The 26,928-nt window shown below is 38.1% G+C and overlaps 7 protein-coding genes, 2 non-coding genes and 1 pseudogene across 14 annotated transcripts; 5 read left to right on the top strand and 5 right to left on the bottom strand.

The window, feature by feature from the left end:
• The first annotated feature begins 1,291 nt into the window (after nt 1–1,291).
• Nucleotides 1,292–4,780, top strand: LOC111810081 (sec-independent protein translocase protein TATB, chloroplastic). Of its 3 annotated transcripts, none has more exons than XR_015411750.1 (5): nt 1,292–1,515; nt 1,626–1,750; nt 3,678–3,737; nt 3,824–4,375; nt 4,438–4,740. XR_015411750.1 is itself a non-coding variant. In XM_023696649.2 (5 exons), the coding sequence occupies exons 1-5, from the start codon at nt 1,317–1,319 to the stop codon at nt 4,763–4,765; spliced, it is 561 nt and encodes a 186-aa protein (XP_023552417.2). In that variant the 5' UTR covers nt 1,292–1,316; the 3' UTR covers nt 4,766–4,780. The 3 variants fall into 3 exon arrangements, 2 of the variants coding, with proteins under 2 accessions (XP_023552417.2, XP_086973746.1); XM_023696649.2 differs by lacking the exon at nt 4,438–4,740 and adding an exon at nt 4,749–4,780 and having other exon boundaries at nt 3,824–3,983; XM_087117620.1 differs by having other exon boundaries at nt 3,824–3,983; nt 4,373–4,740.
• A 78-nt stretch (nt 4,781–4,858) lies between these two features.
• On the bottom strand, nt 4,859–6,710 carry PEL3 (HXXXD-type acyl-transferase family protein). Its single transcript, XM_023696644.2, has 2 exons — nt 6,192–6,710; nt 4,859–6,025 (listed from the first exon to the last, which is right to left on the bottom strand). The coding sequence occupies exons 1-2, from the start codon at nt 6,666–6,668 to the stop codon at nt 5,129–5,131; spliced, it is 1,374 nt and encodes a 457-aa protein (XP_023552412.2). The 5' UTR covers nt 6,669–6,710; the 3' UTR covers nt 4,859–5,128.
• A 1,423-nt stretch (nt 6,711–8,133) lies between these two features.
• LOC111810074 (ferric reduction oxidase 4) lies at nt 8,134–13,829 on the bottom strand. 2 transcript variants are annotated; one of them, XM_023696632.2, is made up of 9 exons: nt 13,038–13,829; nt 11,463–11,662; nt 11,245–11,359; nt 10,975–11,151; nt 10,332–10,566; nt 9,590–9,917; nt 9,261–9,498; nt 8,470–9,179; nt 8,134–8,371 (listed from the first exon to the last, which is right to left on the bottom strand). In XM_023696632.2, exons 2-9 carry the CDS (start codon nt 11,623–11,625, stop codon nt 8,232–8,234), a joined length of 2,106 nt encoding a protein of 701 aa, XP_023552400.2. In that variant the 5' UTR covers nt 11,626–11,662; nt 13,038–13,829; the 3' UTR covers nt 8,134–8,231. The 2 variants fall into 2 exon arrangements, with proteins under 2 accessions (XP_023552400.2, XP_023552401.2); XM_023696633.2 differs by having other exon boundaries at nt 11,463–11,529; nt 13,038–13,151.
• On the bottom strand, nt 13,054–14,349 carry LOC111809952 (BAHD acyltransferase DCR pseudogene; annotated as a pseudogene).
• On the bottom strand, nt 14,346–16,349 carry LOC111810076 (F-box protein At4g22390). The gene is made up of 2 exons (XM_023696636.2): nt 16,160–16,349; nt 14,346–16,011 (listed from the first exon to the last, which is right to left on the bottom strand). Exon 2 carries the CDS (start codon nt 15,900–15,902, stop codon nt 14,784–14,786), a length of 1,119 nt encoding a protein of 372 aa, XP_023552404.2. The 5' UTR covers nt 15,903–16,011; nt 16,160–16,349; the 3' UTR covers nt 14,346–14,783.
• A 437-nt stretch (nt 16,350–16,786) lies between these two features.
• Nucleotides 16,787–18,107, bottom strand: LOC111810079 (uncharacterized). The gene has a single exon (XM_023696642.2). It carries the CDS (start codon nt 18,025–18,027, stop codon nt 17,167–17,169), a length of 861 nt encoding a protein of 286 aa, XP_023552410.2. The 5' UTR covers nt 18,028–18,107; the 3' UTR covers nt 16,787–17,166.
• A 2,117-nt stretch (nt 18,108–20,224) lies between these two features.
• LOC111810078 (rRNA 2'-O-methyltransferase fibrillarin 2) lies at nt 20,225–23,974 on the top strand. Its single transcript, XM_023696641.2, has 7 exons — nt 20,225–20,377; nt 20,720–21,021; nt 21,367–21,462; nt 21,574–21,651; nt 21,733–21,909; nt 23,343–23,411; nt 23,504–23,974. The coding sequence occupies exons 1-7, from the start codon at nt 20,362–20,364 to the stop codon at nt 23,678–23,680; spliced, it is 915 nt and encodes a 304-aa protein (XP_023552409.2). The 5' UTR covers nt 20,225–20,361; the 3' UTR covers nt 23,681–23,974.
• On the top strand, nt 22,181–22,252 carry LOC111810960 (small nucleolar RNA snoR60). Its single transcript, XR_002817475.2, has one exon. It is a non-coding gene; the product is annotated as a small nucleolar RNA snoR60 (small nucleolar RNA).
• On the top strand, nt 23,175–23,246 carry LOC111810959 (small nucleolar RNA snoR60). The gene has a single exon (XR_002817474.1). It is a non-coding gene; the product is annotated as a small nucleolar RNA snoR60 (small nucleolar RNA).
• A 483-nt stretch (nt 23,975–24,457) lies between the features above and the next one.
• LOC111810077 (uncharacterized) lies at nt 24,458–26,521 on the top strand. Of its 3 annotated transcripts, none has more exons than XM_023696639.2 (4): nt 24,458–24,607; nt 25,244–25,339; nt 25,431–25,865; nt 25,951–26,521. In XM_023696639.2, the coding sequence occupies exons 2-4, from the start codon at nt 25,276–25,278 to the stop codon at nt 26,250–26,252; spliced, it is 801 nt and encodes a 266-aa protein (XP_023552407.2). In that variant the 5' UTR covers nt 24,458–24,607; nt 25,244–25,275; the 3' UTR covers nt 26,253–26,521. The 3 variants fall into 3 exon arrangements, with proteins under 3 accessions (XP_023552407.2, XP_023552408.2, XP_023552406.2); XM_023696640.2 differs by having other exon boundaries at nt 24,486–24,607; nt 25,266–25,339; XM_023696638.2 differs by lacking the exon at nt 24,458–24,607 and having other exon boundaries at nt 25,266–25,339; nt 25,951–25,988; nt 26,055–26,521.
• Nucleotides 26,522–26,928: the final 407 nt, after the last annotated feature.

Raw genomic sequence — 26,928 nt, 5'->3', positions numbered from 1 at the left:
TGTGGCAAGTTAAAAAAAGAAAAGGTATATTTATTATTATTATTATTATTATTATTATTATCATTATTATTATAAAATAATAAAAAGATGAAAGCCGAAACCCTAAAAAAGGGAACATGAAAAAAAAAAGTTTTTTTTTTTTTTTTTTTTTTTAATTTTTTACTAGGCCAATTCATCTATGTGGGGCCCACTAAGAGTGTGGAACAGTTGGATATTTTTCCTCAAAACTGACCCCTCTTATGGGGTGGCTTAGTGTGGTCTAGGCCCCACATTGCAAAAGCTAAACCGGCATACCACATGTTTGAGTTATCAAGGAGGTGGGTGGCTGACCTATAATATTTAAATTAAATGTCACATATTATAAAATATTATATGCTTTTATTCATTTGGTGTTACTGAAATTTATGAGACTTATTCGACTTATTATTTTAATAACTTCGGCTTATAAATTATATAAACTACAAGCTTATAATAAAATATAAAATTTCTAAAACTAAACACGAGCCGTTAAAGACATCTGTCTAATTTTTAAAAGAAAAATAATAATAATAAAAGGAAAAAAAAAAAAAAAAAAGTAGAGATGCATGTAGGAGACTCCATTTTTTAGGTACTTATGGAGGTTTGGTTTAGAGTGTTCCCTTCATGCCTACAATTATTTATTTATTTTTAGCTCATTCTTTTGTTTCCCTTTAAATTGTCCTCTTCCCCATTTAAATAGTCACTTCAATCATTTTTTCCACTAATATTTTTAAGCTTTAATTCGAAAAATTAGACGAAAATCCTTTTAAATAAATAAAAAAAAATGGCATATATATGTATGATATGCGTTAATAAAATATTTGTATAATTAATATAGTTGCAAAGTAGGGGTATAAATAAATAAATAAATAATGCGTACCTTGAATATAGGAGTTGGGAAGGTGGGGCAACATTGGCAGCCCATGTGAAGCATTTAATTTAGACTATAGTTTTCATGTACGTGTTAATATAATATTTGATATATATCTATATATCTATCTAGATATTATATGGTTTTATCACATTTAACATCTTACATGCTTGATTTTGACTTTGAACCCCTAAGTTTTGAGACAAAAATAAAAAATAAAAATAATTATAAATTGAATTATTAAAATTTATACCTAGATTGGGCCTCTCTGCCATTATAATGTCTGGAAGAGTGAACTTGGGCCCCATGTTAGCCCAATACCCGGCCCACTTACATAAAAAATAATTTAAAATTTATTATTTAGTAAAATCTTTTAATTACAATTGGACAAGAATGCCCCCATGTTAGCCCAATAATTCCCATAACCATGGCCTCCAAATTTCCAGTTCCCACGTTCCCATTTTCCCCATCTTCTTCATCTTCATCTTCATCTTCCTCGCCCATCTTATACCCCAAAACCGCCAAAATTGGTCTCTCCTTGTGTAATTTCCCTCTGCGTCTCCGGCTTTTCTCCCCATGGAGTGGTTTAAAGCATTTGGATATTTCAAGCAGAGGAAGGTTTCCCGGTATGGATATGCTTTTTGATGATTGATTCAATTAATAGTTCATATTTGTTTGAATTAAACGTTTATTGATCTTTGTTCTTGTTATGTTGTCTAAAATGGTGTTGTTGTAGAGAGGAGGAAGAGAATTCCTAAGGGGAAGGCTGTTTTTGCATCTTTGTTTGGGGTTGGAGCTCCGGAGGCATTGGTTATTGGGGTTGTGGCTCTGTTGGTTTTTGGTCCCAAGGGCCTTGCTGAGGTGAGTGGTATAAATCATGTAGATGACTGAAATTTTGGAAATATTTGGCTGCATCAGATGTGTTCTTTTGTTTAAACATTTTAACTTGTTGTGGAACCTGAATATTGAAGTATTAGATTTCATTCTCGCTTAAGGTATCTGTTAGGCTTTGGAGTTGTGCTGTTGATCAAAGTTAGAAATAGCAACATGAAACTTCATTTACCTTAATACTCTAGTCTTTATTGTCTTGAGCCACTGTGGAGAATATGTAGGTTGTATTGTTGTTGATGTCAAGAAGGGTAGCTTCTAATGTTATTGCTTGGCCTTCGATACTAGGGAGAGGTTTCCACACGTTATAAGGAATGTTTCATTTCCTTCTCCAACCAATGTGGGATCTCACGATTCACCCTCCTTGGGGGCTAGCGTCCTCGCTGGCACACCGCTCGGTGTCTAGCTCTAATCCATTTGTAACAGCCCAAGCCCACCGTTAGCTGATATTGTCTGCTTTGGCTCATTACGTATCGCCGTCAACCTTACGGTTTTAAAATGCTTCTACTAGGGATAGGTTTCCACAACTTGAAAGGAATCTTTCATTCCCCTTTCCAACCAATGTGAGATCTAACAATCCACCTTCCTTAGGGGCTAGCTTCCTCACTGGCACACCGTTTAGTGTCTAGCTCTAATACTATTTCTAACAGCCTAAGCCCATTGCTAATATATATTGTCCGCTTTGGCCCGTTATGTATCCCCGTCAACCTCACGGTTTTAAAACGCGTCTACTAGAGAGAGGTTTCCACACCTTATAAGGAATGTTTCGTTCCTCCACCCAACGTGAGATCTCATAATCCATCTCTCTTGGGGGCCAGCGTCCTCACTAGCACACTGCTCGGTGTCTAACTCTAATACCATTTGTAACCGTCCAAGCCCACCGATAGCAGATATTGTCTGTTTTGGCCCATTACATATCACCGTCAGCCTCATGGTTTTAAAACGCGTCTAATAGGGAGAGGTTTCCACACCCTTATAAGGAATGTTTCGTTCCCCTCTCTAACCGATGTAGCACACCCAAAGACAAGGTCAGTCACCATATAGAGAGCAAAGGAAGACATCTAATATTAAAGAGAAAGAGGCCTGAGAAGCATTCTACCGGCCTCTTTCTAGTAGCTAGTAGCTTCGTCGTTGGTCTCTCCTCTTCCCGGTTCCCGGCCGGCTGTGAGCAAACATATTAATGACGAGGAACACATTTTTGCTATTCTACTAATAATTGTACTTGCTCTGCTATTCTGCCGAAGCCTGGCTGAGGAAGAATTACGGGGCGTAAAACAAAAAAATATGCTGATTCGGGTTGGGTATACTATATTTAATTTATAACGGAACCCCCGCCCTTAACCCATTGACGAAAAAGAAAAAATAAAAAGATAAGGCCATTCCATTTCGTCAAAAGACCCACACCCAAGTTCCATAACTTTGGGTCCGCTATCCCGATCATGATTTTCCTACCCCAGTGGGAAAAGTCCTTCCCTTTTTGGGAGGAGACTTCCAAAGGCAAAGTTCAGGTGGCTGATTCATCACCTGTCTATACATCCAATTCCTTTTCCGCTTTGGAGATGGATTCAAGTCAGTGGTCAATCGACTTTGATTCTTCTGCTCCTTCCCTTCCCGACGGTAAGCTAGTTTCTTGCCATCCCATCCGAAAACACCTCCTTCTCCCACAAGGATCTCACATTAACTATCCTAACCCCACCCATCAAGCAAAAGGGAATTTGTTTTTGATTGAGAGCATCTCGGATATAATAAGACCCTTTGCGTCGTATAAAAAAAAACTCGAAATGACATTGATTACCAAGTCTTTACAAAGACCTGAAAACCATTTGGACAGGTTTGCTGTAAAGGTTATCAGTAAGTACTTTCGTTGTACTGGAATTTAGTTTACTTGTCTATATGCCAGGTTGCTCGGACTTTGGGGAAGACCTTGCGTACATTTCAACCCACTATAAGAGAACTTCAGGTAATCATATTTCGGTTTTTGAGATTTTCCAGCATCACTTCTTAAAGACCTTATTGTGGTTTTTTGCTCTTCATGTATGTCTGTAGGACGTTTCTCGAGAATTCAAGACCACACTTGAGCGAGAAATTGGTCTCGATGAAATCTCGAGTCCAGTCGAAAGCTCATACAATTCAAGCAAATCAGATACCTTCTCAAACCCACCTTTTGTTCCTAAAGCAGAAGAGTCTTTTGCAGTGGCTGAACCAAGTGAGTGGTTAACTTATTTGTCATCCATATTTTTATTTATTATCAGCACTTGTAGTATTCTAGGGATAGATTGAATATTGGTAATCAGCCTTGGTTCGTCGTCGGGCATCGTGTCTACGAATGATACGATTGGGTTCAATCATTAGGGATATAGAATCATCATTCTGTCAGCCTCGACTATTATACGATAATGAAAGATTGTTATCTTATGTATATAAACAGCTGATAATTCTTCATCAGCAAGCAAAGCATACACCACTGAAGAGTACCTTAAGATTGCTAAAACCAATCACTTTGGTCCTATTTGGTAGCTTTTTGGATGAACCTAGTGTTTATAAGCTTTGTTTTAAACATGCGCTATCACTGTAACATGTATGAACTTGTAACAGGAGGCGTCGAACCACCTGTCGCGGTGGCTCCCGAACTCCAAAATCTTGAAGCAGGTAAGGTTGAGGAGTCGACTGCCTCAGCTCCTGGACCTCCAAGTCCTGGAGCTGAAAAATAAAGTTATTAGAATCAATTTTGGATGGAGGAGTATTTCTTTTAGGTGGTCGATTTAGAAAATTATGTGTTAGCGTTTGAAGCTCGTAGGAGAGAAATGATTCTATTAGTGTCTTGGAACTTAACCCGCTTATTGATCTTGTCACGATGAAATGGGGTAAATGATTGAGACTACTTGAAGGATTACTTTTTGGCTGATATATATTGTAACAGGTATTCCCATGTTCGATTCAGTAAATCTTTTCTTTTTCGTTCACATTTCAGATTGGGTTCATCCCTGAGTAATCGTACGAACTGGATTGTACCTATTCAGATTTAAACATGAGCCCTAAAGAGGGAAGAGGCAGGAGCACACCTATTCGAAAGGCGTGCCGTTTGAAAGACTATATATATATATATATAATCCAAAAGTTTAATAACAAATATGGCATAATTAAAAATATGCATAGATATTACAAGGTTAAACGAGCACAATAAGAAAAGAAGAAAAAGAAAAGGATAATTAGTTTGATTTCATCCCCCCGCCTGCAGTAAAAAAAAGTCCCATAATAACAATATAAAAGCAATTTCCCCAAGAAAATAAAAATCCCACCATTTTCATCCACTGCCATTTTGTCTTCCACTTATTCAACCACTGCGAAACCCTAATTCTCCATGAGAAACTCCTTGTCCTTCTCCAGCCTCGCCATAGCTTCTTCCTCCAAGCTTATCTCCACATCAATGCTCCTCCCTCCGTCCTTCCCTTGGTACAGATACATCATTCCGTCGAATCTGTTGTTACATCCACTTCTCACGCTCTCCGGTTTTCCCCATCCGAAATCCACATCGTACACTTTAAATCTCGGCGAACTCCCCACCGCCACGCAGTTCATTCCCGCGTCCTTGAACTGGAAGATCTTCGGCGCGCTCTCCCATTCTTTGTTTCTTTGATCGATCGCGGCCGCATTGTGTGAAACGATTGCCTTTTGGATCACGCCGGCGCCGAATTCCGGCGGATTCATTAGTAGTAGCCCGGCGGCGGTGCCGGTGAATATGGCTTGGATTAGGTTTCCGAAGTAGCTCTCCGGCATTGGCGGATCGACGCGTTTGCGGCAGTCGGCGAAAACGGTGAACACGGTGATGTCCTCTGGCTTTAGGTTTCGGGCTTGGGTGACGTGGCGCCATATATGGACGGAGAGCGATTGGAAAGTGGAGAATGGATTTGAGCCGTCCGATGGAGGGTTTGTTGAGTTCACTTTTGACTTGATCTTGTCGATGGCTGCTTCTGTAAATTTGAAGACCTTCTCCCTTAGCGGTGGCGCCGCCGCCGCCGCTTCCTTCGAGTCGCCGTTGGCAGCGGCGGGTTCCGGCGGAAGCGTTATGTCGAGTTTCACCCGCGTGTTGCGCGCTTTGGTACGCTCGAGAAATGGCGCGACGGATATGTCTTGGGCCCCACGGCAGATCTCAGCCCATGAACTCATGAAATGCCACGTGGCAGTTCCATCAAGTACCGCGTGATTGAACGCGCACCCCATCGCGACTCCGTCTTTAAGCTTGGTTAGCTGGACGAAAAGAATGTGGTGTTAATGGGCCGTTAGAGACTGATCCATGGCCCAATTACAACTATTTTTCTCTGGGCTTGGATCGTTGAACAAGTGGGCCCTGGCCCACTTATTTTATAAAAAAAAAAACGTTTTAGTAGCTGCATGGAATTAATTTAATTCTGACCTGAACAGCCATCAATGGCCTCTGGAGACCTTCCAAGTTGAGTATCCCGTTGTAAGGAATGAGCTCCTTGAGAGTGGCGGTGCCTTCCTCCGCCACCAAATCGGCTATGCAGACATCGTCGGCGACAGCTTCAGCCACTTCGACACCTTCCATATCATCGTCATACTCAACTCTAAAAACGCCATCCTTGTCCTTGCCTAGCCTCCCAGCAAGCTGATGAAACGGCTCGAGAACCGTCTCGAGGCCATCCTTGAGCTTCTCCACCATCTCCGGGAAGCGAACCTCGCCGCCATTGTCGCCGTAGAGGAGGAGCTTTTGGTTGTAGTAGAAGGCGAGATAAGGGAGGTCAAATGTGACCAATTGGCACTCTTTTCTGTCGAGTTTCTTGCCAGGTTTGACATGGGTTTTGCCTGTGATTTTCACCTTCAATCCTCCTGTCTCCTCTTTCTTCACAACTTCAGGGAGATCGCCGGCCATGGATATGGAACAAAAAGCAGAGGCAGCGAAATGGGTTGAGGATGAAAAAGAAAAATTAGAGGTGTGGGTATGGAGAGAAGGCCAAAGATGTTAGATTTTATAAGGAAACAAAACAAAAACAAAGTGATTAATATGGTTGGCAGTGCATTTATGAGGATCATGGGTGCAGTTGTGACATATTAATGTACACATTGAAAGTTGAGAACTCCTCTGGGTGTGGCTTTAGATGGAGGTTGAGAAATTATATGGCCTTTCTCTTCTTTTTATCATTTTATTTTTTTTAAGGAAATAAATATTGAATTTGAAGGAAATAATCCAATCCTCACAGAAAATAAAATTTTCATAATTGACTTTTGTTGTCTTAAAAGCCACATTTGCTGCCTTGCAGTTGCTGGTGTGTGAGATGTGGACTTAATTTGGGGTGGGGATTTGAAGGGCAAAGATGGAAATAGAAATTTCACCAAACAAGTGGTTGGATTTTAATTGGTTTAGGGTTTGGGAAAATGCAATGCCATAATGGAAAAATAACATATCTGGATCAGATTGATTAATAAAGACTTCAAAAAAAAGTGAAAGTTACTATCTATGCCACACTACTTTTTTTAGTAGCTTAATCATAAGAATTCTATAATTAAATGTGTTTTGCATTAAATAATTCTATGTAAAGTGATCTCTTCAATTTTTTCATAAGATGCATGTGAGTGAGAACAAAACATGCTTGAATGACTCGTGTTAGTTTGTGGGAATAGTCTTCACTCTAAGAAGCAAAGAGTAAGTAACGTGATCATGTCGCAGAGGATGTAAGAAAACGTTAGGACCATCATATACCAAATCTATATTCTAAATCCTAATCCAAATCTACACCAGGGTTGTTACATTAGATGCCTCATGCGTACAAGTTTGTAAATAAACTTAACCAACATGTGATGGATTATTGGGTTAATCAATAATTTCAACCACTTAAAAATAGAGAAACACCCATTTAACATAACGTGTTTTTCTTAAGTTCCTCATTAATTGAGAAGTGGGTGTTGGTGTTTTCTTTATTGAAGTTGGTCAAATTATTTATCAAATAATAAAAACAATTATTATTGCTATTGTAAATAATATTAGAAAATAATAATTAGAAAAAATAACCTTCTCCCACATGTATTTTTCCAACATTAATGTGTGAAGCCCAAAAAGAGGTTGGCATTCATATAAGCAATAAATAAGGCTTCTTATTTTGGTTCCTTGGCCCCAAAAGTAGTTATATAACATTGAAAGTGAGAGACAGTTAAGATTTTTTTAAAAAAAAATTTATTTGGCAATTCTCATTTAAAAAAAAAAATTATGTTGTCTGGTTAGCTACCAAAAGATATTCATGTTCATCGTTTTTGCAGCGACAAAGATGCATTGAGAGTTAAAGAAGAAATTAATTCAGAATACGTTGGCTTACTTGAATGAACACAAGAAAAGACGAGAATACAAGAACATCAACATTTTTACTTCACAATCCAACACGTTCATATACGGTATTGACACAAATTTGAACTTTAAATTCAGCAATGTTCTTCCAAGTTTTTACCAGGTGAAACTCAGAGCGTGAAACTTTAGATTATCTCCACAAGCAGTTGAACAGATTTTTGCTACGTCATGCCGCAACCTGGTTGGGCCGCTGACCAAAACTCCAATATCAGATCCTTTGCAGTCCAGCAGAATTTCTGCATTACAAAAACATGTTACCATATATTATTGATGTTGGTAGCTGGTTTATATATGTGTGTGCGCTTTTTGTCTATACAAAGCCACGAGAACTTACTCTTGAGATCAGGCCTGCTCCCATAATGGATGTTGGTCGCTTGAACAAGGGATTGGTAGGGAAGGCTCTCAAGCTCTCTCTCACCTCCATAAATCCATGACCCAGGTGATGCTTTTGGTGATTGAACACTGAGAACTTGGACTCGTTTGTTTGAAACATATGTTTTCCTTTGCCACATAAGGACCAAGCTAGAAGATATGCAAATACAAGCAAGTGAAAGGAACATGTCCCAAAGAACCTTGTAGGTGTAATTGTAAACCGCATCACCATTTCGTTCAATTGGGTATATGTAGTAGCGAGTGATGATGCCTAAGAGAATCAAGAACATCACGAACGAAGATGAGATGACTGCGCCAAGGAGCAGCCAATGGTTTGGTCCAAGAGCCTCTGACACTGGTGAGTCCAGTGGGTTTGGCTTAAACCATATTGTGTTTACAAGATTTTCCTCATTTGTTTGAGGCGGTTCTTCCTCTCTGGTGATATAAGCTTCAATCTGTAATGGTACATTGGAAATTTCTGTTTGTGTGCTAGATACTGGAAGCAAGAGATCCAGCATGGTGAGATCCATGGAGTTCTTGAAGGCGCAGATGAGGCGCACTTGCGGAACATGACAGTCCGGTTTTGTGCTTCGAACAATCATTATCTCTCTGATTATCGAAATGAAGGGAGTAATTCCGCTTCCTCCACTTATCAGCAGCAGAGATTCATGCCTTCAAATGATAAAAGATCAATCAAATTTAAGTAAACTCCACTAATTCAAGGATATTATGGCTTGTAGGGAAGGGAATCACCTTAAAAAGTGAGTGGAAGCAGGCCCATATGGACCTTCAACAGAAACTTGAAGGTGATCCAGAGAAGAAGAAAGTTGTTGGTGAAGTTTGGAAGTCCAGCTTCCCCCTACTTTGCTAACAACACTCACTATATCAGGCTCCAATTTGCGGTTAGAAGTGATCGTGAAGGGATGCCACTGCAGTTTGGAAATGCTTGGCACATTTAGGAACATCACACTTGTTGGACTGTAGCTTAGTTCTGATCAGAAAAGGGTAAAGTCCAATCAAATATTTAGCAGAAGAGAAAGAATAAGACGAGTTTCATTGATCAGCTCTCATAGAAACTAAACCTGGACTTTTCAAGAGGTTTAGTTCAACGACACCACAAGGAAGATGGCGAGCAGAAACCAGGCTTACATGCCGTTGCGATTGTAAGAATCGTAAGAATCGATCAATTGCAAAGAGAAACATTCCAGGAAGAATCATGCATACATATGCAGCTCCGACGTGGATTAGATAAAAGACAGTGTAGAGAGTGTACAAATGGTGACTGTAAAAGAAAACTTCGAACATTTTTTGACGAATTGAACGAAAACTTGTCACCCAGATAACAGTGGCAAATGCCATAGCAATCAGTCCAGCAACATTTGATACATAGACTTCACTCCATTCTTTCAACTGCTCAATGATGCACATTCAGTCAGTAATGGTTTAGAACAACACATTGAAGCAATGTACCAATAGAAATTAACTTGGATCTTACTTTGGAATTGAGAGTTTTGTTGTTGTAGCTAAGAACAAAGCATAATTAAAGTTACTCCTTATCATTAATACAAATTTCGAAGGACCAATCATCTTCAAATGGATATCATATAGAGGACAAGGAAAATATGAGAAATCAAATTGCGAAACTATAATTCTTTGCACTGATGAAACAAGGGATGCAAAGACAAAAACTCAGCAGACAAGAGATGAACACCATTCATTTTCTTTCCCCTCAAACTATCACAAAATTATATCATGGTGAGATTTGACAAATCAAACTGATGAACAGAACAAAGAGAATAAAAGAGTAGAAGATAAAGCATTTACCAAAGCCATTTGATCTGTGATCCCCCAGTAGATGATGAATCCAACGGTGTGTAATGCAAAGAGAAGATTAGAAATGTGGCCAAGCCAGATGTGATATTTGATGGTTGATTCAGATGTGAGTCCAATTAGGGGCAATAATGAAGACCCTCTTGTGACTGGAAAGAACAGAAATGCCCAGCATATATGTCCAATGTACCCAAGTCTCAGTGATACACTTCTAAACTTGGCTTCCCAACTGAACCAAAAAACTTAGCAATCTCAAATCTTCGAACAATAATTACCTACAATTTTGTTGGTTGGGTTTGAACCATGACTTTTCACATTTATAACCTCGAAAACTATTCATTTTAACAGAGACGCATAAACTCAAAAAACAAAGCATTTTCGATTGAACCATCAATCCAGAGTCGTATTGATTTTTCAGCTTGAGTGTCAAGTGCTTTTAGTTGTATCGAGACTCGAAGAACATATAAATTTAATTCCACTCACTCAAAGAACATATAAATTTAATTCCACTCACTCAAAGAACATATAAATCTAATTCCACTCGATCGATTCTTATGCTAATTTCAGTTCATTTCGATTTCTAGTATATAAATGGAGACTGAAAGTGCTTAATTTTGAGGGAAAAGTGAAAACATACATTTTCTCGCCAGCTCCATGCATGTGAAGATTGCCAAAACTGACGTATAAGTAATTTCCAAGAGACCAAATCAAAAGTATAACAAATGCAGCTGCGAACCCGATCTCCAATGTATTAACAATCCCCAGAGGATTCATTGCCAGAATTGGTCGTTTCAGAAATGAATCTCCTCGGCTCCTACAGCAAGACCCAGTTCAGAAAGCATTCAAAAGTTAAGAATTAGAGAAAGAAAGAAAATTTAATTAATGGCTATGATTAGTGGCGAAGAACCTTTGGGTAGAAAAGGGTTTAGAATCTTCTGAAGAATTCTTCTGCAAATGGAGATAAAAACAACCCAAAACTGCCATGAACATGATGGGAAATGAGAAAAGTAGAAGATTTGTGCCTGCAAAATGTAAAAACATTGAATCCAAGTTAAATGCAAAACAAAACAGACCCAAAATCATCAATATATTTGGAAACTTGAGGCAATTAAATTGGAACCGTACCTTGTTCTCTAAAATATGTGGAGTTCAGTTCCATCTTGAGCTTTGGGGTCCAAGTGTTCTTGTAAAGCTTTGTGGGCAACATAATCCAAAGCCACAGCCATAGCACAAAAGTTAACAAGAAAATCATCTTCAGAGCTCTAGCCATTGCCATTTCCTTTGCCATTTGCTACAAGTTGTGGGATATATCCAAATTTGATGCTCTATTTATATGCACAAAATTGAAGAATTTAGAAGGTTGCTGCATATGCTGAATGTCGTCACGGACGGCGGCCTAACTTTTTTTATTTTGAGAGTGACGAACAAGAGAAAAATTCCAAAATCCTTCCTAATTTATATAGTTTGTTTCAAGTTTTTGTTATGAATTTTTACATATCTCAAGTTTTGATAAATATTTCAAACAATATCAACTTCAATTTAATTAAAACAAACTAAAAAAGACGTCATACATGGAGTTGAACAATTTATGAAAATTTTAAAAAAATCAAATTGGTTTTAGAAGTAAAAGCTCTACAAGAATGTGAAGAAAGAAATGACATGAAACATGCTTATCTACTCTCAAATGAGTAAGGTTTTGATTTTGAAATAGTGATGATGTTCATAATAAAATGGTGCAATTGGAAAGTCAAAACATTATTGATATCTACTTCAACCCACCCTTCCATTTATCATTTCATTTATTTGGTTCATAAGTCAAAACGTTTTTTGTTTTTTGTTTATTTCATCTGGAACCATATGTTATTATTATTTTCTATGTTCCTATGTCTTTTTGCATCTTACTTTCAAACTTCATATCTTCATGTTATGTTTTCCTTTTTATTAACTGTAAGCAACGTTTTGATTGTTGGAAACATTTTGTTATTCTTAGTCTATAACATAAATTAAATGTTTCGTTTAAAAACTGTCAACCCCCGAGGTTCAAAACATTGAAACTCGAGACACAGGATTCTGATTCTTAGGCTTCCGAATACATCACCCTAAATACAGGTTTTTGATTCCCAGCCTTCCCAACACAACATCTCAAATACAAGTTCATGATTTCCAAACTCCTCAACTCTGCACTCCCAACACATCTATCCCATTCCAAGTTTCAAAAACACTCTAGACAAACTCTTCAACATTTTGATTATTTGGGTTCTGATTTCGAGACAGGGGTATGATTTTTAACAGATTGATAATGGAATATATTCTTCAATATCAAACTCTAAGTTAGTTACGAACCAACTCAAATTAACCTTGAAATTCTAAAATCAACTCAATTTCTTCATGGCTTAAGTTCGAGTTATTCTCAATGAATTAATATAATATATTCCAATGAGCAGATCTATTATAAAAGGTTGACTATCATATATTTATTATCTAACGTGTGGTGGTAGTACATCCAATCAAGGTTTGAGTTTGTTGATAGTACAATAACAAAACTAATGTATAATTAGTTTTATAATTTTTAATATTGGAAAATTTTGATAGCTTGCTTGAAAGAAAATTAGTCTTCCCAATAGATCATTGAAAATCATGCCTCAGAAAAATAGTGAACAACTAGAGATTATACAAGCGAAAACAAGTGGAATTTCATACCCGTAGCATCGTTAAACGTCGTTGGTTCAGGAGGTACTTGAGATGCTAACGCAAACAATGTTGCAAAATACGCTGCACAAATTGCATTATCCGCAGCAAGTCCAGCTGCTAATACTGATGAAGAAACACCAAGAGCATCAGATATAGCAACATAATTGACAGCCGCACCCATACAAACAAAGAACAAAACATCAATGAGATGATAGTGAACTGAAGAATAATAGTTCCTTGTCCTTCTCCAGCCTCACCATAGCTTCTTCCTCCAAGCTTATCTCCACATCAATGCTCCTCCCTCGTACACTTCAAATCTCGGCGAACTCCCCTCCGCCACGCAGTTCATTCCTGCGTCCTTGAACTGGAAGATCTTCGCCGCGCTCTCCCATTCTTTGTTTCTTTGATCGATCGCCGCCGCATCGTGTGGAAACGATCGCCTTTAGGATCATGCCGACACCGAATTCCGGCGGATTCATTAGTAGTAGCCCGGCGGCGGTGCCAGCGAATATGGCTTGGATTAGGTTTCCGAAGTAGCTCTCAGGCATTGGCGGATGGACGCGTTTGCGGCAGTCGGCGAAAACGGTGAACACGGTGATGTTCTCTGGCGCCATATATGGACGGAGAGCGATTGGAAAGTGGAGAACGGATTTGAGCCGTCCGATAGAGGGTTTGTTGAGTTCACTTTCGACTTGATCTTGTCGATGGCGGCTTCTGTGAATTTGAAGACCTTCTCCCTAAGCGGTGATGGCGCCGCCGCCGCCGCCTTCGAATCGCCGTTGGCGGCGGCGGGTTATGTCGAGTTCACCCGCGTGTCGCGCGCTTTGGTACGCTCGAGAAATGGCGGGACGGATATGTCGTGGGCCCCACGGCAGATCTCAGCCCATGAACTCATGAAATGCCACGTGGCAGTTCCATTAAGTACCGCGTGATTGAACGCGCAACCCAATGCGACTCCGTCTTTAAGCTTGGTTAGCTGGACGACAACAGAAAGTGGTGTTAATGGGCCGTTAGAGACTGATCCATGGCCCAATTACAACTATTTTGCTCTGGGCATGAACCGTTAAACAAGTGGGCCCTGGCCCACTTTCTTTTAAATGCCATTTTGGGCTGGGGGTCATCGACTTTGTGGCCACAATAATAAATATTGAAAATTCATTTCATTAATAAAGAAAAATATACATAGCTAGCAAAAATTAAAGAAAGAGAAAGAACATTTTAGAAGCTGCATGGAAGTAACTTCATTTTTACCTGAACAGCCATCAATGGCCTCTGTAGACCTTCCAAGTTGAGTATCCCATTGTAAGTTACCCCTAAACATATACTAAACAAACGGTTCCACAAGGGAGCATCCGTAGCCTAGAGTAGCAAAGCTCATTTTCCTTTTAGGATAAAGCGGGGCTAAAAAAGGGTGGGTCCAGCAAAAGTCGATTCATTCGTGAACCAAGTTCATAATTCGAACAAGAGTTCTTAGAATATAAGTGATCAGATGATGGCCTCTCATCAAATATCAAAAAAGAATCTATAGATCTCATTTCCCTTCTCCCATACCTTATCTCACAGTAATGCAGGGTGAAGAGAGAAACATGCTACAATATTTTTAAGAGATTCCTCAATGGCAGAACAACAAGGCATATGAATTACACAATAAGATACTCATTGTATTGAACCATACATATCCATTACATGATCCTTCAAAATATATATATGTTTTTTCAGTAATGACTACAAATTGAATTGCTACCGAATACCTAGTCAGAGTAGAAGAAGACTCTCCGTATAAGAATCTGCATAAACCCAATGAGAACCCAATTCAATTCCAATATCCTCAATGCGATCCAGTTCAGGATCAAACAATGCCAGACTATAGTTTTCCAGCCCTTCAATCTGCCTTACAAGGAGAAATTTATGATCAAAGAGGCTCAATGATCTTGTTATTTGCCCATGTAGTGGCAGAAAAACAGTGTTTAATCTCACCCAAGAGCCCATTTTCAAAGCCCATATGTCGCACAGTTGCTTCCCACCATCAGGCCTGCAATGAAAAACAGATAGAGATTCCTTGATCACTCCCAACCATAATAATGGTGATGGAGTATCTGTGTACACCAAACAGTCTGGCAACATTAGCCTATGGAACTCCTCAGTGGCCATGTCAAAACACAGAATGGAATTGGGAATTCCACCATTTTTGTGCTTCACAAGCCAATACACATGTCCACTGAAGCAGATGGATTTGGGCAACAATCTGCAGTCAAGTGCTGTGGGAATAGGAGGAACAGAAGGAACTCTCCTCCAACAGTCAGATTTGAGGCTGTAAATTTCCACTTGATAACAGCATCTCCATTGCTCAATCCTCACAATTCTCAACACTATGTGATCATTCGCTGCTTGATTGAAGCCAAATGCAAGGTAATTTAGAGGCCAACAATGGTCCCGTTTGGGAATCAAGCCACGGGGAAGCAACCTAGATTTTCTAACAGATGGGTTCCATATATGAATTGGATCTACATCCAACAGACTTGCAGATGAAACACAGACTAACCCGTTATGTGATCCAATAACAGAGAGTTTATAGCCTGTATTGGCCTTCATGGGAAGCTCGGATCGAAGAGTTTCATTGAATGTTTCAGCATTGACAAGTGAGAAACATGATTTCTGGTCTGTGTTGGAGCAATTGATTATGAGCAAAGAATTTGAGATTCTGTTTTTCAAATGAGCATTAACAAACAATGGTTTCTGAACTAATTTTTTCCATTCTTTGCATACAGATCTGAATCGCAGAAGCGATTTCACAGGTAAATATGAAAGAATCTCAATCAAAATTTCAGTGGGACAATTTACAAACACCTTGTGGTCGTCTTGTGCTACTCGCATCGTTAGGGCATGAAATGTAAACGACGAGAATGAAGTAGAAAAGATTACCGCAACAGCTGGAGACGCAAGAGCAAAATCCAAGAAACGAAGCAAAATCTGCAGATTTCACCTGGGAATTCGAAATGTTGGATCAGAAGCAATACGAACAAAAAACTCAAATCAAGATTCTAATCAAGCTATTTTTCTCAAGATCCATGAAAATCAATTGCAACTGAAAGAAAAGGGCAATATTCTGAGAGAGCTTGGAATAATTTTACCTTCAATCTTTGAACTGGTTCGTTTGATTCCAAAAATTTATGGGCAGAGAGAAGGTGACGTTATAGGTAAGACCCTTTTCAGAAGCGCCCACTACGCTTATTGAGCAGCACAATGAGCGCGCCATAATGTCCTGCTAACTTGCTAAGCTTGCAAATCTCTCTTCTTTCTCCCGCCTAAATATTCACGTTACTAAATTTCGAGTAATCCAATAACATATATATATATATGGAGATGTCATGAAGAAATTTTCATGAACGGGGAGCTTTTAAGTAAATAACCGGCATCATCCAATTATCCACCTAGCTTAATATAAATATATTTTCAATAACAGTTATTAAACAAAAAAAAATTGATTATTTGTAAGACAATAATATTTAAATTAAAGCTTAGATTATAGATTTTTTTTATCGTTAAAATCTATATTATAATATTTAATTTTCAATTTATGAAAATTATGTTGATAAAGATAAAATATGAAAAATCTACTGATTTGTTATGATTTTGTTACCATTTTTAAATAAAGATTCATCAAAACATTAAAAATAATTAGTTTTATTTAGTAATAAACGGAAAAAAAAAATAAAAAAAAAATAGAGAATTTCAAAGAGACAAAAGAAAACAAGTGGTGAGAATAAGGATGAGAAAGGGAGGGAGAAAGCTTCCCGTCCTCTCTGCTCTATAGACAACACTGAATGAGTTCCAATCTTAAAAATGAAGAAAAAGTACATATTTATCTCCAAACATGTCGAAAAAGAAATTGGGCTGACTTGAGCTTCAACCATGTCCGATTTTAACCTTAAAAAAAGCTACGGCTCATACTATGGTAATGACAAACCTTTTAAACTATGTTTTTACTATTGTTTGTGTTAACCACGGAATGAACTTCTGCATAATATTTATTTGAATCAAGAACAATCAAAGAAAGGAAACAAGTTTATAAGCGAATTCAAACGATACGAAGCTGATTGGATGGATAAACTCTTTCAAATTTGGGTATTTGAACAGCTTAGTAGTCATCATAGTCATTCTCCTCTGCCTTTTCTGCCTCTTTTTCGTCCCTCTTGTTCTCCATATGTTCGATGCCCTCTCCCAACACCAATCCACCCAAAACTCCCGCCACCGCACCCACAGCCAATCCAGTCCCCATCCCGAACTTGTTCTTCTTTTCCGCCGGCTGCTCGTACGCCGCCTGCCCGTAACTCGCCTCACTGTTATACGCCGACTGCCCGTAACTCGCCTGACGGTTATACGCCGGCTGCCCGTAACTCGCCTGACCGTACGGAGCCGCAGCTGGTGCCGGGACCGGGTCTGGGGCCGGTGCATTGTACCCGACGGAAGAGTATACCGACGGAGGAGCCGTTGCATAGTATGGATCGCGAGGAGCAGAGTACGAAGTGGCATAGGAAGGCGGTGGGACCCCATACGGCGGCGCGTAATAGGAATCGGATGATCGGTAACGTGATTCTCGGACTGTTACTTTAACTTCGACCTTCCCTTGAGGCCTGCCGGAGGGCCGTTTCAATTGGAGGATTCGATCAGTGCGTTCGCCGAGGCCGACACTGTCGACGACGTCAGAGAGACGGAGTCTGGCGGCGCCGATCAGCGGTTTGACATCATTCTCGCCGTTGGCGACATGAACGATGTTGATGTTCAACGTAGCATCTTCGATCGGCGACGGGAAAGAAATGTCAAGCGTTTCGTTCCAGTAAGGTGACGTGTCACCTCCGGCGTCGACCTTCGTCGAAAATTTGTTACTTGGATCAATCCAAACGACGGCGTACGGCTTCAGGGCACCGTTGCGCCAGTTGACGTTCTTGAGATCTCTAGCGGACTGTATTTTCAATTCCACTTCATAGCGAGGTGCCATCGCCGGTGCCGGAAGATTGAACGGTGAATTGAGGAGCTAGAAACAGGTAGCTTAATGCGTTGCTTCTCGTCAAGCCGTTGCTTCGGATATTTATAGGAAACACGTAGCTACTGGACCATTGCTGGTTCGGAAACCGCCCGTGGTTTTGTTACTTAATTACACGACCGCTACTAATGACACGTGTCGTTTGGTTAGTGGAAATGACGATATTCCCCTCGTTGGCAATTTGGCATGGAGTATTCCGGCTCGGGTAAAAAGTGGGGGAGCGATTAACTGGACCGGTGCAGTGAAAAAGTCCGACTGTGAAACCGTGGTTTGGTGTTCGCTTCGCTGCTAAGCAAGCTTATTATCTCGTAGTGGGCCCCGCATTTGTAACAATTATTCTAAATAAAGAAAAAGTCGTTTAAAATAATATATAGTCTAATATTGTTATGTAAAAATAAGAATTCAATAGCTTATTAAAACATATTTATTCTAAAAATATACTCATCACGTTAATGTAATTAAATATATTTTTTTAAATAAAACAACGCTACTTATTTAAATTTAGAAGGTTATTATTAATTATATATTTCGGAATAATTCAAAAAGTAATACCCAAACTTTAAATTATTAATTTTCCAATTTGTTTATGAGAAAATTTACTTTATTTTAAAAAAATATATTTTTGGAATTTTTTATAGTTATCCCAGATTGTCTCCAGGGGTAAGATGGTAGTTTAGTAAAAAAGAAACGGCAAATTTGGAAGTAGGGCTAAAGAAGGAAAGGGCGGTGAAATTGAAGATCCACGAAAAAAGAGGGAAATAGGCCACGCGGTGCCTTGACTTCATTTTAGAATTCCAAATGTGCCCTTTTCAGAGCATGCATCCTTCTCTTTTTTCCCGACCACAAATCGTGAGAACTTTGAAGATTTAATTTTGTGTAATTAATTGTTGCTTGGTTGATTTATTTTTATTGAGTTAAATTATTAAAAAAAATTTAACTAATTTAATTTTTATTCATTAATAAATATATTTTAAATAATATGTTTTTGAATTTTTCGTATAGAGCTTCTCCTTCAAATTTTAAAATACACCTACCAAATAAATCATTCTCCTCTCTTTTTTTGGACCAAAGAAATCATTCTCATTTCCTATTTGGGCTCTCGAGCCTTCCTCATGGGCTTCTCTTCTATGTTTTAGAACATGTCTATTAGGGAGATCATTCTTCTCTCCTCTTTGGGCTAGGGAGATCATTCTCCTCTCTTATTTGAGCTTTCCATTTAAAGCTCTTCTTTGAGATTTTAAAACGTCTATAGGGAGATCAATAGGAGTCCAACATTCTCACTAACATACAAGGTGTTTGGCTCTCATACCACTACTAACAAATATTGTCCACTTTGCCCAATTACGTATCGTCGTCAACCACATGATTTTAAAATGTCTTCTACTAGGGAGAAGTTTCAAAATTCACCCCATACTTGCAAACTCTTCTCAACTCACCAAATTTCTTTACACTTGTTTTACATGAGATATGAAATGCAAATTGGAATAAACACCATAATCAAATTATCTCGTTGAAAAATGTCACAGGAGACGGTGAAAATCAAAGATTAACTTTAAGAGTTAAACTTATCAACGGTATGATAATGAAGAATGAACGATGGGCGCCAGAGTTGGAATCAACATAATGGTGAAGTCAACAAAATTGTCAGGTGAGCGAAAGGTTGAATTTTTCTCACACTTGTCATTGTTGCCGGTGACAACACCAAAGACAAGGGGAACCCGCGAGTCTATTTATTTATGTACGGGTCCTACTTTACAAAGTTTAGTTTATTGTTTCCTCCATAGTAGTCACTCAATTTAGAATGAGTCAATTATTTTGTGATATTTAAAAAAGAAACAATCAAATATGTGTCATAGAGTAATACATAGATTCAAGCATGTGTGGAAAACGTGTATAGCAGGATTGAAATAAAAACTTAATAGATGGTTAAATTGATATAATTATTTGCGTGTAAGGATTAAATTTAAAATTTATTCATTTTACCAAGTGTAAATTGGAATTTGAAAATTTAGGTTAAAATTGTCACATTTACAGTTTTAGTCAGTGGCATTTTTGAAAATAAACGCAAATCTGCTTTGCTTTTCTCAAAATGAAACCCTAGGTTTTACGGAACGCAAAACCTTATTTCTTATCGCGCCTCTCAGTTTGGCGCCGCAGCCCCTATAAATTTAAAACCCCAAACAACCTTCCTCACTTCGCCCCTGTGTTTGTTCTAAAACCCTAGCGGGAAACTAAGATCCGTCTCTCGCTCTCTCGCTCTCTCGCTCTCTCGCTCTCTCGGTGACTGCAATGAGACCTCCACGAGGTATGTACTAGAAAGAAGCTGAACTTGTGCTCCTTGTTCTTTCTCTTTTCTTGTTTTTGGGTGAAAAGGATCTGCTGGCTTCCATGGAGAATGTTGTGTTAGCTTAATTTATTGGTTGTCTGCTTGTTCCGATGTTCGAATGAGTTTGACCGCTTCCATTCTTACTACCTACTGAATCTGCTTCCATATAATATCGTTTATCGGTTGTTTGATAGTTGGTTTCCTCTCTTTAGTGCTATTTAGTTCTCATGTACTTTCTTTCTTTTACTTAAATTATTTGTTTCCTAGCGTCTCTATTACTACGCATCGATCATTAAACTGGGTAGACTTGGATATGTGCAGGCCGCGGTGGTGGTGGTGGGTTTAGGGGCAGGGGTGATGGAGGACGAGGTGGTAGAGGCAGAGGTGGCGGTGGAGGCAGAGGCGGCGGTGGAGGAAGAGGTATGAGCCGTGGAGGTGGTCGCGGAGGTGGAAGAGGCCGTGGTGGAGGAAGAGGAGGTGGTATGAAGGGTGGAAGCAAAGTTGTTGTTGAACCTCATAGACATGAGGGTATTTTCATAGCCAAGGGCAAAGAAGATGCTCTTGTGACGAAGAATATGGTTTCTGGAGAATCTGTCTACAACGAGAAGAGGATATCCGTACAGGTGATTTGCGTTTAACAGTAATTTTGTACCTGAACGTGTGTTAGTTTTCAATATACATTTTATTGAAGTCGAGAGATACCATGTTTTTTCTGGATAACTTCGATGATGAGTTTCTGATATTTAATTATACTTGAGAAATTCTAGTTTGTAGTCGTATCTCCCAACAGTTTTGGATGGTTCTGGCACGACAGTCAGTGCTTGTATATGTTTTTTATACCTTAACTATTTATGTAAGTCTAATATAACTTCCGTTGCCTGCAACTTTTGTCAACATAAAGAACTATTTGTTCCTTCTGTTTGTAATGTGCCTGCAAAGCTAATTATTTTGTATATATTGCCATTCAGAATGAAGATGGAACAAAAGTTGAATACAGAGTTTGGAACCCATTCAGGTCTAAGTTGGCTGCTGCCGTTCTTGGTGGTGTTGATGACATTTGGATTGTAAGTGCCTTTCATCTTCAATTTGACGTTGTACTCTTTTAACTGTCTCACCCTTTAGTGTTCCTCTCCGTGTCTCTTTTGCTAAATAGTTTGCTAACTCTTGTATTATAGAAACCTGGTGCTCGAGTGTTGTATCTTGGGGCTGCTTCGGGAACAACTGTATCTCATGTTTCAGATGTTGTTGGCCCGGTAAGTAGTTATCTCGAGAGGCATTTGTAGTTTTCTTAAAGTGATAGAGTTCTTAACAAATGTTGCTTCTTTATTTTTCAGACTGGTATTGTATATGCCGTTGAATTCTCCCATAGAAGTGGTAGAGATTTAGTTAACATGGCAAAGAAGCGCACAAATGTTATACCCATCATTGAAGATGCTAGACACCCAGCCAAATATCGAATGTTGGTTGGTATGGTGGATGTGATATTTTCGGATGTTGCTCAGCCAGATCAGGTTCACACTTGTTCTTTTTCTTGCTTTTCTGTCTATTATTCTTGTACGTGAGCATCATCAGCTAACTATAAATTGATCCGCATAGTTCAATAAATACTTCAAAAATAATCTAACTCCTTTTGTTTTCTTTTCCCCCTCACTAACCCTTTTAAATGGTATTTCAATATTCAATATGTATTGGTTTTCATCTACCGTTTTCCTCTCTACTGTTTTGTTTTCATCGCCATTATTTCATCTATTTAGACTTTAAGCATGTTTCATCTCCATTATTTAGCAAATGACGAATTTCTCGGATTCCCCTTCAAGACTTCTTGAATGATGCATAACCCGAGTTTCTGATGCTTGAAGAAATGCTTCCTTTTGAAATGACTTGATCTTTTCTTTCTAAATTGCATTATTTGTCTCATACTGCGGACTTTTTTTTTTTTCTATACTCATATTTGTTCTGTTTTCCTTTTTTCACTGTTTTTCATCCTGTTGTATTTCAAATATACGGTATCATAACAGTGAAGCTTATTTTTATTGTACCTGAACCCTTTCTAGTTAGTTTCTCAAGTTGTGTTTCTTCAGTTTTCTACTCTTTTGAAATATTTTTATTCCAATATTGACATGTCCATTGCCATTTATTTCTGCTTTGATGCTAACCATCTTGTTTACTTTTTGCGTCTGCTATATTCTGGAATCTTAATCTGAATTTCTAATTCGAGTACAAGAAATAACAAACATCATCACGCTTATTATGCTATACACACATCACACCTCTTTTTTTTTTTTAGTAGAAGGCCACGATCTTTGCTGGTTACTTAGATTTCGAAAGGCCATGTTTACAATATTGCTCTATTTATGTTTGGATCTGGATGGTAACTATTTGCAAATCATTCTGCTTGATCATTAAGTAAACCAATATATTACTATTCTATACTATTACTGTTTGCAAATAGTTACCATTTTATACTCGGCCTTTCTTAATTCCCCCGAAAATCAATATATTAGTGGAGCATGTTCTTGTGTATTTATGATAATGATCGACTTTGAATTACCCATAAAAGATGATGATCTACTCTGAATCAGAGGGGTGTTTTGGGATTTATAATTTTCTAGACTTTACAAGAATTAAAGTAGAAATTAAAACTATAAAAAAACACAAATCTGCACTAATTATTTTATCTTTTGTATATGTGGGATATGGTCTCCTAAATTATTTCCGATGTGCTATTGTAGTACTATCTTTTCATGATGTTTTAACCTTTTTGGTTCTCTGTGCTTAGCATGTGATGATTTACTCGGATTCCCCTTCAAGACATCTTGAATGATGCACAACCCGAGTTTCTGATGCGCCGAAGAATAATATCATATTTTGTGCCCTTGAACTATTAACTTTCTTACATTTCAGTTTCTTAACCTTTACCTTTTTAAACCTCCCTTCAATACAGGCAAGAATTTTAGCACTTAATGCATCATATTTTCTCAAAGCTGGTGGTCATTTTGTTATATCAATCAAGGTGAGTGAATCATTTTTCTATTGTTCTTTAAGACAAAAAGACGGCATAATCCGTGAATGAAAGATAACATATTTCCCATCTAACTTCTGCAGGCTAACTGTATCGACTCAACCGTTCCTGCTGAGGCAGTGTTTGCTAGTGAAGTGAATAAGCTAAAAGCAGATCAATTCAAACCCACTGAGCAAGTGACTCTTGAACCATTTGAGCGAGATCATGCTTGTGTTGTTGGTATCTATCGGGCGCCAAAGAAACAGAAGGCTGCAGCTTAAACAAGTTCCATGAGCCAAGGTTATGAGTCTTATGGATGAATTATAGGTAGGCTGTAGTTTATTATCCGTGTTTCTTATCGTTAGCTTGTAATCGAGATCGAGATGTTTTAAAAAGCCAATACTCTTGTGTATCTTCGATAATTTTGGTGATTAATTGACAGAACTGCAGGTTTTTTTTTTTTTTTCTCTCCTTTGTCTGTTTCATTCCTGTCTGTAAGGAGTATAAGAATGTCTTTAAATTGTAGGATCCATTTTTAATCGCAACCATTCAAAACGAACTCTAACTTCATGCAATTTGCGTTTCAGACGTTGATTAATTTTTTTTTATTTTTTTACTATAATATGTTTGTGTATGCATTGTTGGTTGTCTATGAACTTTTCAATTAACTTTGACTATTTTATTTTTAATATATTAAAATTATATCAGATTTGTAGGATTTTCAACCTTGATTATAAGATTAATTCCATAAAATATATATTAACGTAATATATTGCCACTAAATCATTTGAATATTTATTTGTGTAACTGAACACAAGAATCTTTAATCTTATAATTTAAAAATGAATTACTTTTTTTAATATTAAAAATAAATCCTAATATTCTGTCAACGGTCGTTTCATCCAAAAAAAAAAAAAAAAAAAAAAACTAAGAAAAAGAAAGGAAAAAGTTCATGGTACTAATTTTATAAGTGTACTCAAGGGAAGGGTATTAATGTAAAATCACTGGAAAAAAAAAAAAGGAGAAAAGTTACCGTTGGAGACGCGTTGCTGATATATAAGTACAGTCTCGTTCAACAACTCCCAATTTTGCAACGAACGAAACTCTTAAAGATCGCTTAAAAGATTTCCACTAGAGATTTGAGGTAGTCGAAATCAAGGAACATTTCGTAAGGGAAGGTTAAATCGTCACTGTGTTCTCTTCTAACTGTGAGTTTCTCTCTGAGTTTTCCATTTCATGCTGTTGTTTTGTCGAGGAAGGTGCGAATAGAAGTTTCTTTCGTGGTCGAATTTTGTTTGATTTCTCTTGATTACTGTTTATTTCTGTGTTTAACTTAGAAACAGATGAGCAGCAAGAAATTGATGAAATGTGATGAACAATATTCTAGGGTTTTGTTTGGTCAAATTTTGTTTCTGGAAATTTATTGTCCTGTCTTTTCACCTATGTCCTCGACAGATGATAAAATGAGAAACTGGAGAAATTTCGTAATGTAAAGTTATGCTTGTTCTGTATGTACTCTTTTCTTCCTATAGCAAATTTGATTCTCTGTTTTTGAGATTTGAAATTAGGAAGATTCTCATTGCAAATTCAGAACGAAAAGTATGAAAAGAGGAAAGATTAGCCTTACGAAATCTTCAGTCATAATTCGATTTTAGTTTTGCAACCTTGAAATGAATTACGTACCGATTTCCGTAGGTATCACTACTGACTATTCGCCAAAATGGACATTCAATTGGATTCTCTGTTATTTGAGTCCTTATAACTGGTCCACATGTAGCATGTAAGCCTTTTGCCTTGAGTTCGTCGCTAAAATTTCACACTCGGTTCCGTTTTCTCATTCGCAGAATATAATATACATTTCTGCAGTATCAACAGCATGGCAATGACATTGCAAAGTGGTGGCCTTACTCAGGATGAGAATCTCAATGTTCGCTATAATGGTTGGAACTTAAGCTTCTGTTTGAATTTTAGTGTTGGTTCGTTCTTAATCTATTTGGATGATTTGGTTTAACATTGTAATTTGCATCTCAGGATCCGCCGTTGCAGGGAAGGCTAATGCCATGAATTCACAAAGAAAAAGTGGGCTTAGCGGGCGAAAGCCTCTTGGCGATCTATCAAACTCGAGAAAGCCAGACTTAAACCAGTCATCAAAATGGCAAAACACAAAGAATCTCACGTTTATTGATGAAGAAACTGGTGCAGGCAAAAAGAAAAACATACTCAAGGGCTCTGAGAAGGTGCAGAAGGGAACTCGAAAAGTACTCTCGGATATTTCGAACTCTGGAATGCCAAACCTGCCGGAGGCCTCAAAGAAGAAGCAGAAATTGAAACTGAGCACTGTAAGGGAAGAATCTCTCCATCACAATGCTATTTGTGAGGAACGCTTCCTGCACAACCATCAAGATTGCATTAAATCACAAAATAGCGCTATGGACAAGGATCAATTTCTGAGCATCGTTGGACTTGGTATGGTTCTATCTCGAAAAGCCCATTTTTCTTTGATATTTCTAGTAATTTTTGTTCATATCTTTTGTTTCTTCTTGTTATTTAGATCTTCCCAAAGAGTTGATGACATCCACTAGAAGAAAGGTCAGTTTTGATGATATCCCCTTAGTTCCAAAGTCCCATAACCAGTTAGCATTTTCTGGGTTTCAGCCTGATAGTCCATTGAAGCTCATGGAAATGGCAGAATTGGCAGTTGTTGATCGATCTCCAAAGAAGTTGTGTCTGTTTGGAAGGAGATGGCCTGACTCATCACCGCCTTGCAAATCCCCAAAATCACCCTCAGTGGATACATTTTCTCTCTGGAAGGACACCGATAGTATCAATTTCACATTGATAAAGACCCCATGAGCGCACCAAAGGCCTTTGTTCTCTATTGATAAAGGAGGGGTTGTAGATTCTTGGATGCTTAAGATTGTTTAAAATCTAGAGAAGTTGTAGCTGAAGCTTTTCTGTGTTTTGATTTAGATGAAGATTTGTTATCATCTCTAAGATTCTTTTGGGAAAGGTCATCTGAAAAGATTTGTAATGGAACAGATCCTTTCTTGATTGAGATGAAGATTGTTCTCATCCCAATATATAAATAAATTTCTAATTCACAATTCCTCTTAGTTTTAAAACGCGTCTACTATGAAGAAGAGAGCGAGACATTTTTGATAAGGGTTTAGAAACTTCTCATATATAAATGTCGGGTCTAGATTCCAAGTGATAATCATACCCATCTCGAAGAATGATAGTGATAAACCTGAAGTTCGTTCTTAGTGCGCCTCTGCTTCTTCTGTAAAAGCAAGTCTTCAAACTGCAGGGATAAAGCTCTAGACTTGATGGAAATTCACTTTCTGGGACATTAAGGTTAGTGCTTACTTTTTATGATTAACAACAAACACCAACGTTAAAATTTTCAGCTTATGTTGTCTGGTTAGCTGCCAAAAGATATTCGTGTTCATCGTTTTGACAAAGATGGATTGAGAGTTCAAGAAGAAATGCATTCAGTATACGTTGGCTTACTTGAATGAACACAAGAAAA

Source organism: Cucurbita pepo, chromosome 14 (genome assembly GCF_057944985.1).
Source record: "Cucurbita pepo subsp. pepo isolate OVF chromosome 14, ASM5794498v1, whole genome shotgun sequence".
Lineage (NCBI taxonomy): Eukaryota > Viridiplantae > Streptophyta > Magnoliopsida > Cucurbitales > Cucurbitaceae > Cucurbita > Cucurbita pepo.
Note: the sequence above shows the minus strand (reverse complement) of the source record. Positions and strands in the feature narration are given on the sequence as shown.

Bases quoted from the DNA above. Each gene is read 5' to 3' on its own strand.
- LOC111810081 (XM_087117620.1), top strand. From the start codon at position 1,317: ATGGCCTCCAAATTTCCAGTTCCCACGTTCCCATTTTCCCCATCTTCT. The intron at 1,516-1,625 runs GTATGGATATGC...GTGTTGTTGTAG, and splicing joins AAGCAGAGGAAGGTTTCCCG to AGAGGAGGAAGAGAATTCCT. The intron at 3,738-3,823 runs GTAATCATATTT...GTATGTCTGTAG, and splicing joins CCACTATAAGAGAACTTCAG to GACGTTTCTCGAGAATTCAA.
- PEL3 (XM_023696644.2), bottom strand. From the start codon at position 6,668: ATGGCCGGCGATCTCCCTGAAGTTGTGAAGAAAGAGGAGACAGGAGGA. The intron at 6,026-6,191 runs GTCAGAATTAAA...CTTTTCGTCCAG, and splicing joins GGCCATTGATGGCTGTTCAG to CTAACCAAGCTTAAAGACGG.
- LOC111810074 (XM_023696632.2), bottom strand. From the start codon at position 11,625: ATGGCAAAGGAAATGGCAATGGCTAGAGCTCTGAAGATGATTTTCTTG. The intron at 9,499-9,589 runs GTTTAGTTTCTA...TTTTCTGATCAG, and splicing joins AAACCTCTTGAAAAGTCCAG to AACTAAGCTACAGTCCAACA. The intron at 9,180-9,260 runs GTGATTCCCTTC...TATCATTTGAAG, and splicing joins GCTTCCACTCACTTTTTAAG to GCATGAATCTCTGCTGCTGA.
- LOC111810076 (XM_023696636.2), bottom strand. From the start codon at position 15,902: ATGCGAGTAGCACAAGACGACCACAAGGTGTTTGTAAATTGTCCCACT.
- LOC111810079 (XM_023696642.2), bottom strand. From the start codon at position 18,027: ATGGCACCTCGCTATGAAGTGGAATTGAAAATACAGTCCGCTAGAGAT.
- LOC111810078 (XM_023696641.2), top strand. The intron at 21,022-21,366 runs GTGATTTGCGTT...ATTGCCATTCAG, and splicing joins AGAAGAGGATATCCGTACAG to AATGAAGATGGAACAAAAGT. The intron at 21,910-23,342 runs GTTCACACTTGT...CCTTCAATACAG, and splicing joins ATGTTGCTCAGCCAGATCAG to GCAAGAATTTTAGCACTTAA.
- LOC111810077 (XM_023696639.2), top strand. From the start codon at position 25,276: ATGGCAATGACATTGCAAAGTGGTGGCCTTACTCAGGATGAGAATCTC. The intron at 25,340-25,430 runs GTTGGAACTTAA...TTTGCATCTCAG, and splicing joins TCTCAATGTTCGCTATAATG to GATCCGCCGTTGCAGGGAAG. The intron at 25,866-25,950 runs GTATGGTTCTAT...CTTGTTATTTAG, and splicing joins TCTGAGCATCGTTGGACTTG to ATCTTCCCAAAGAGTTGATG.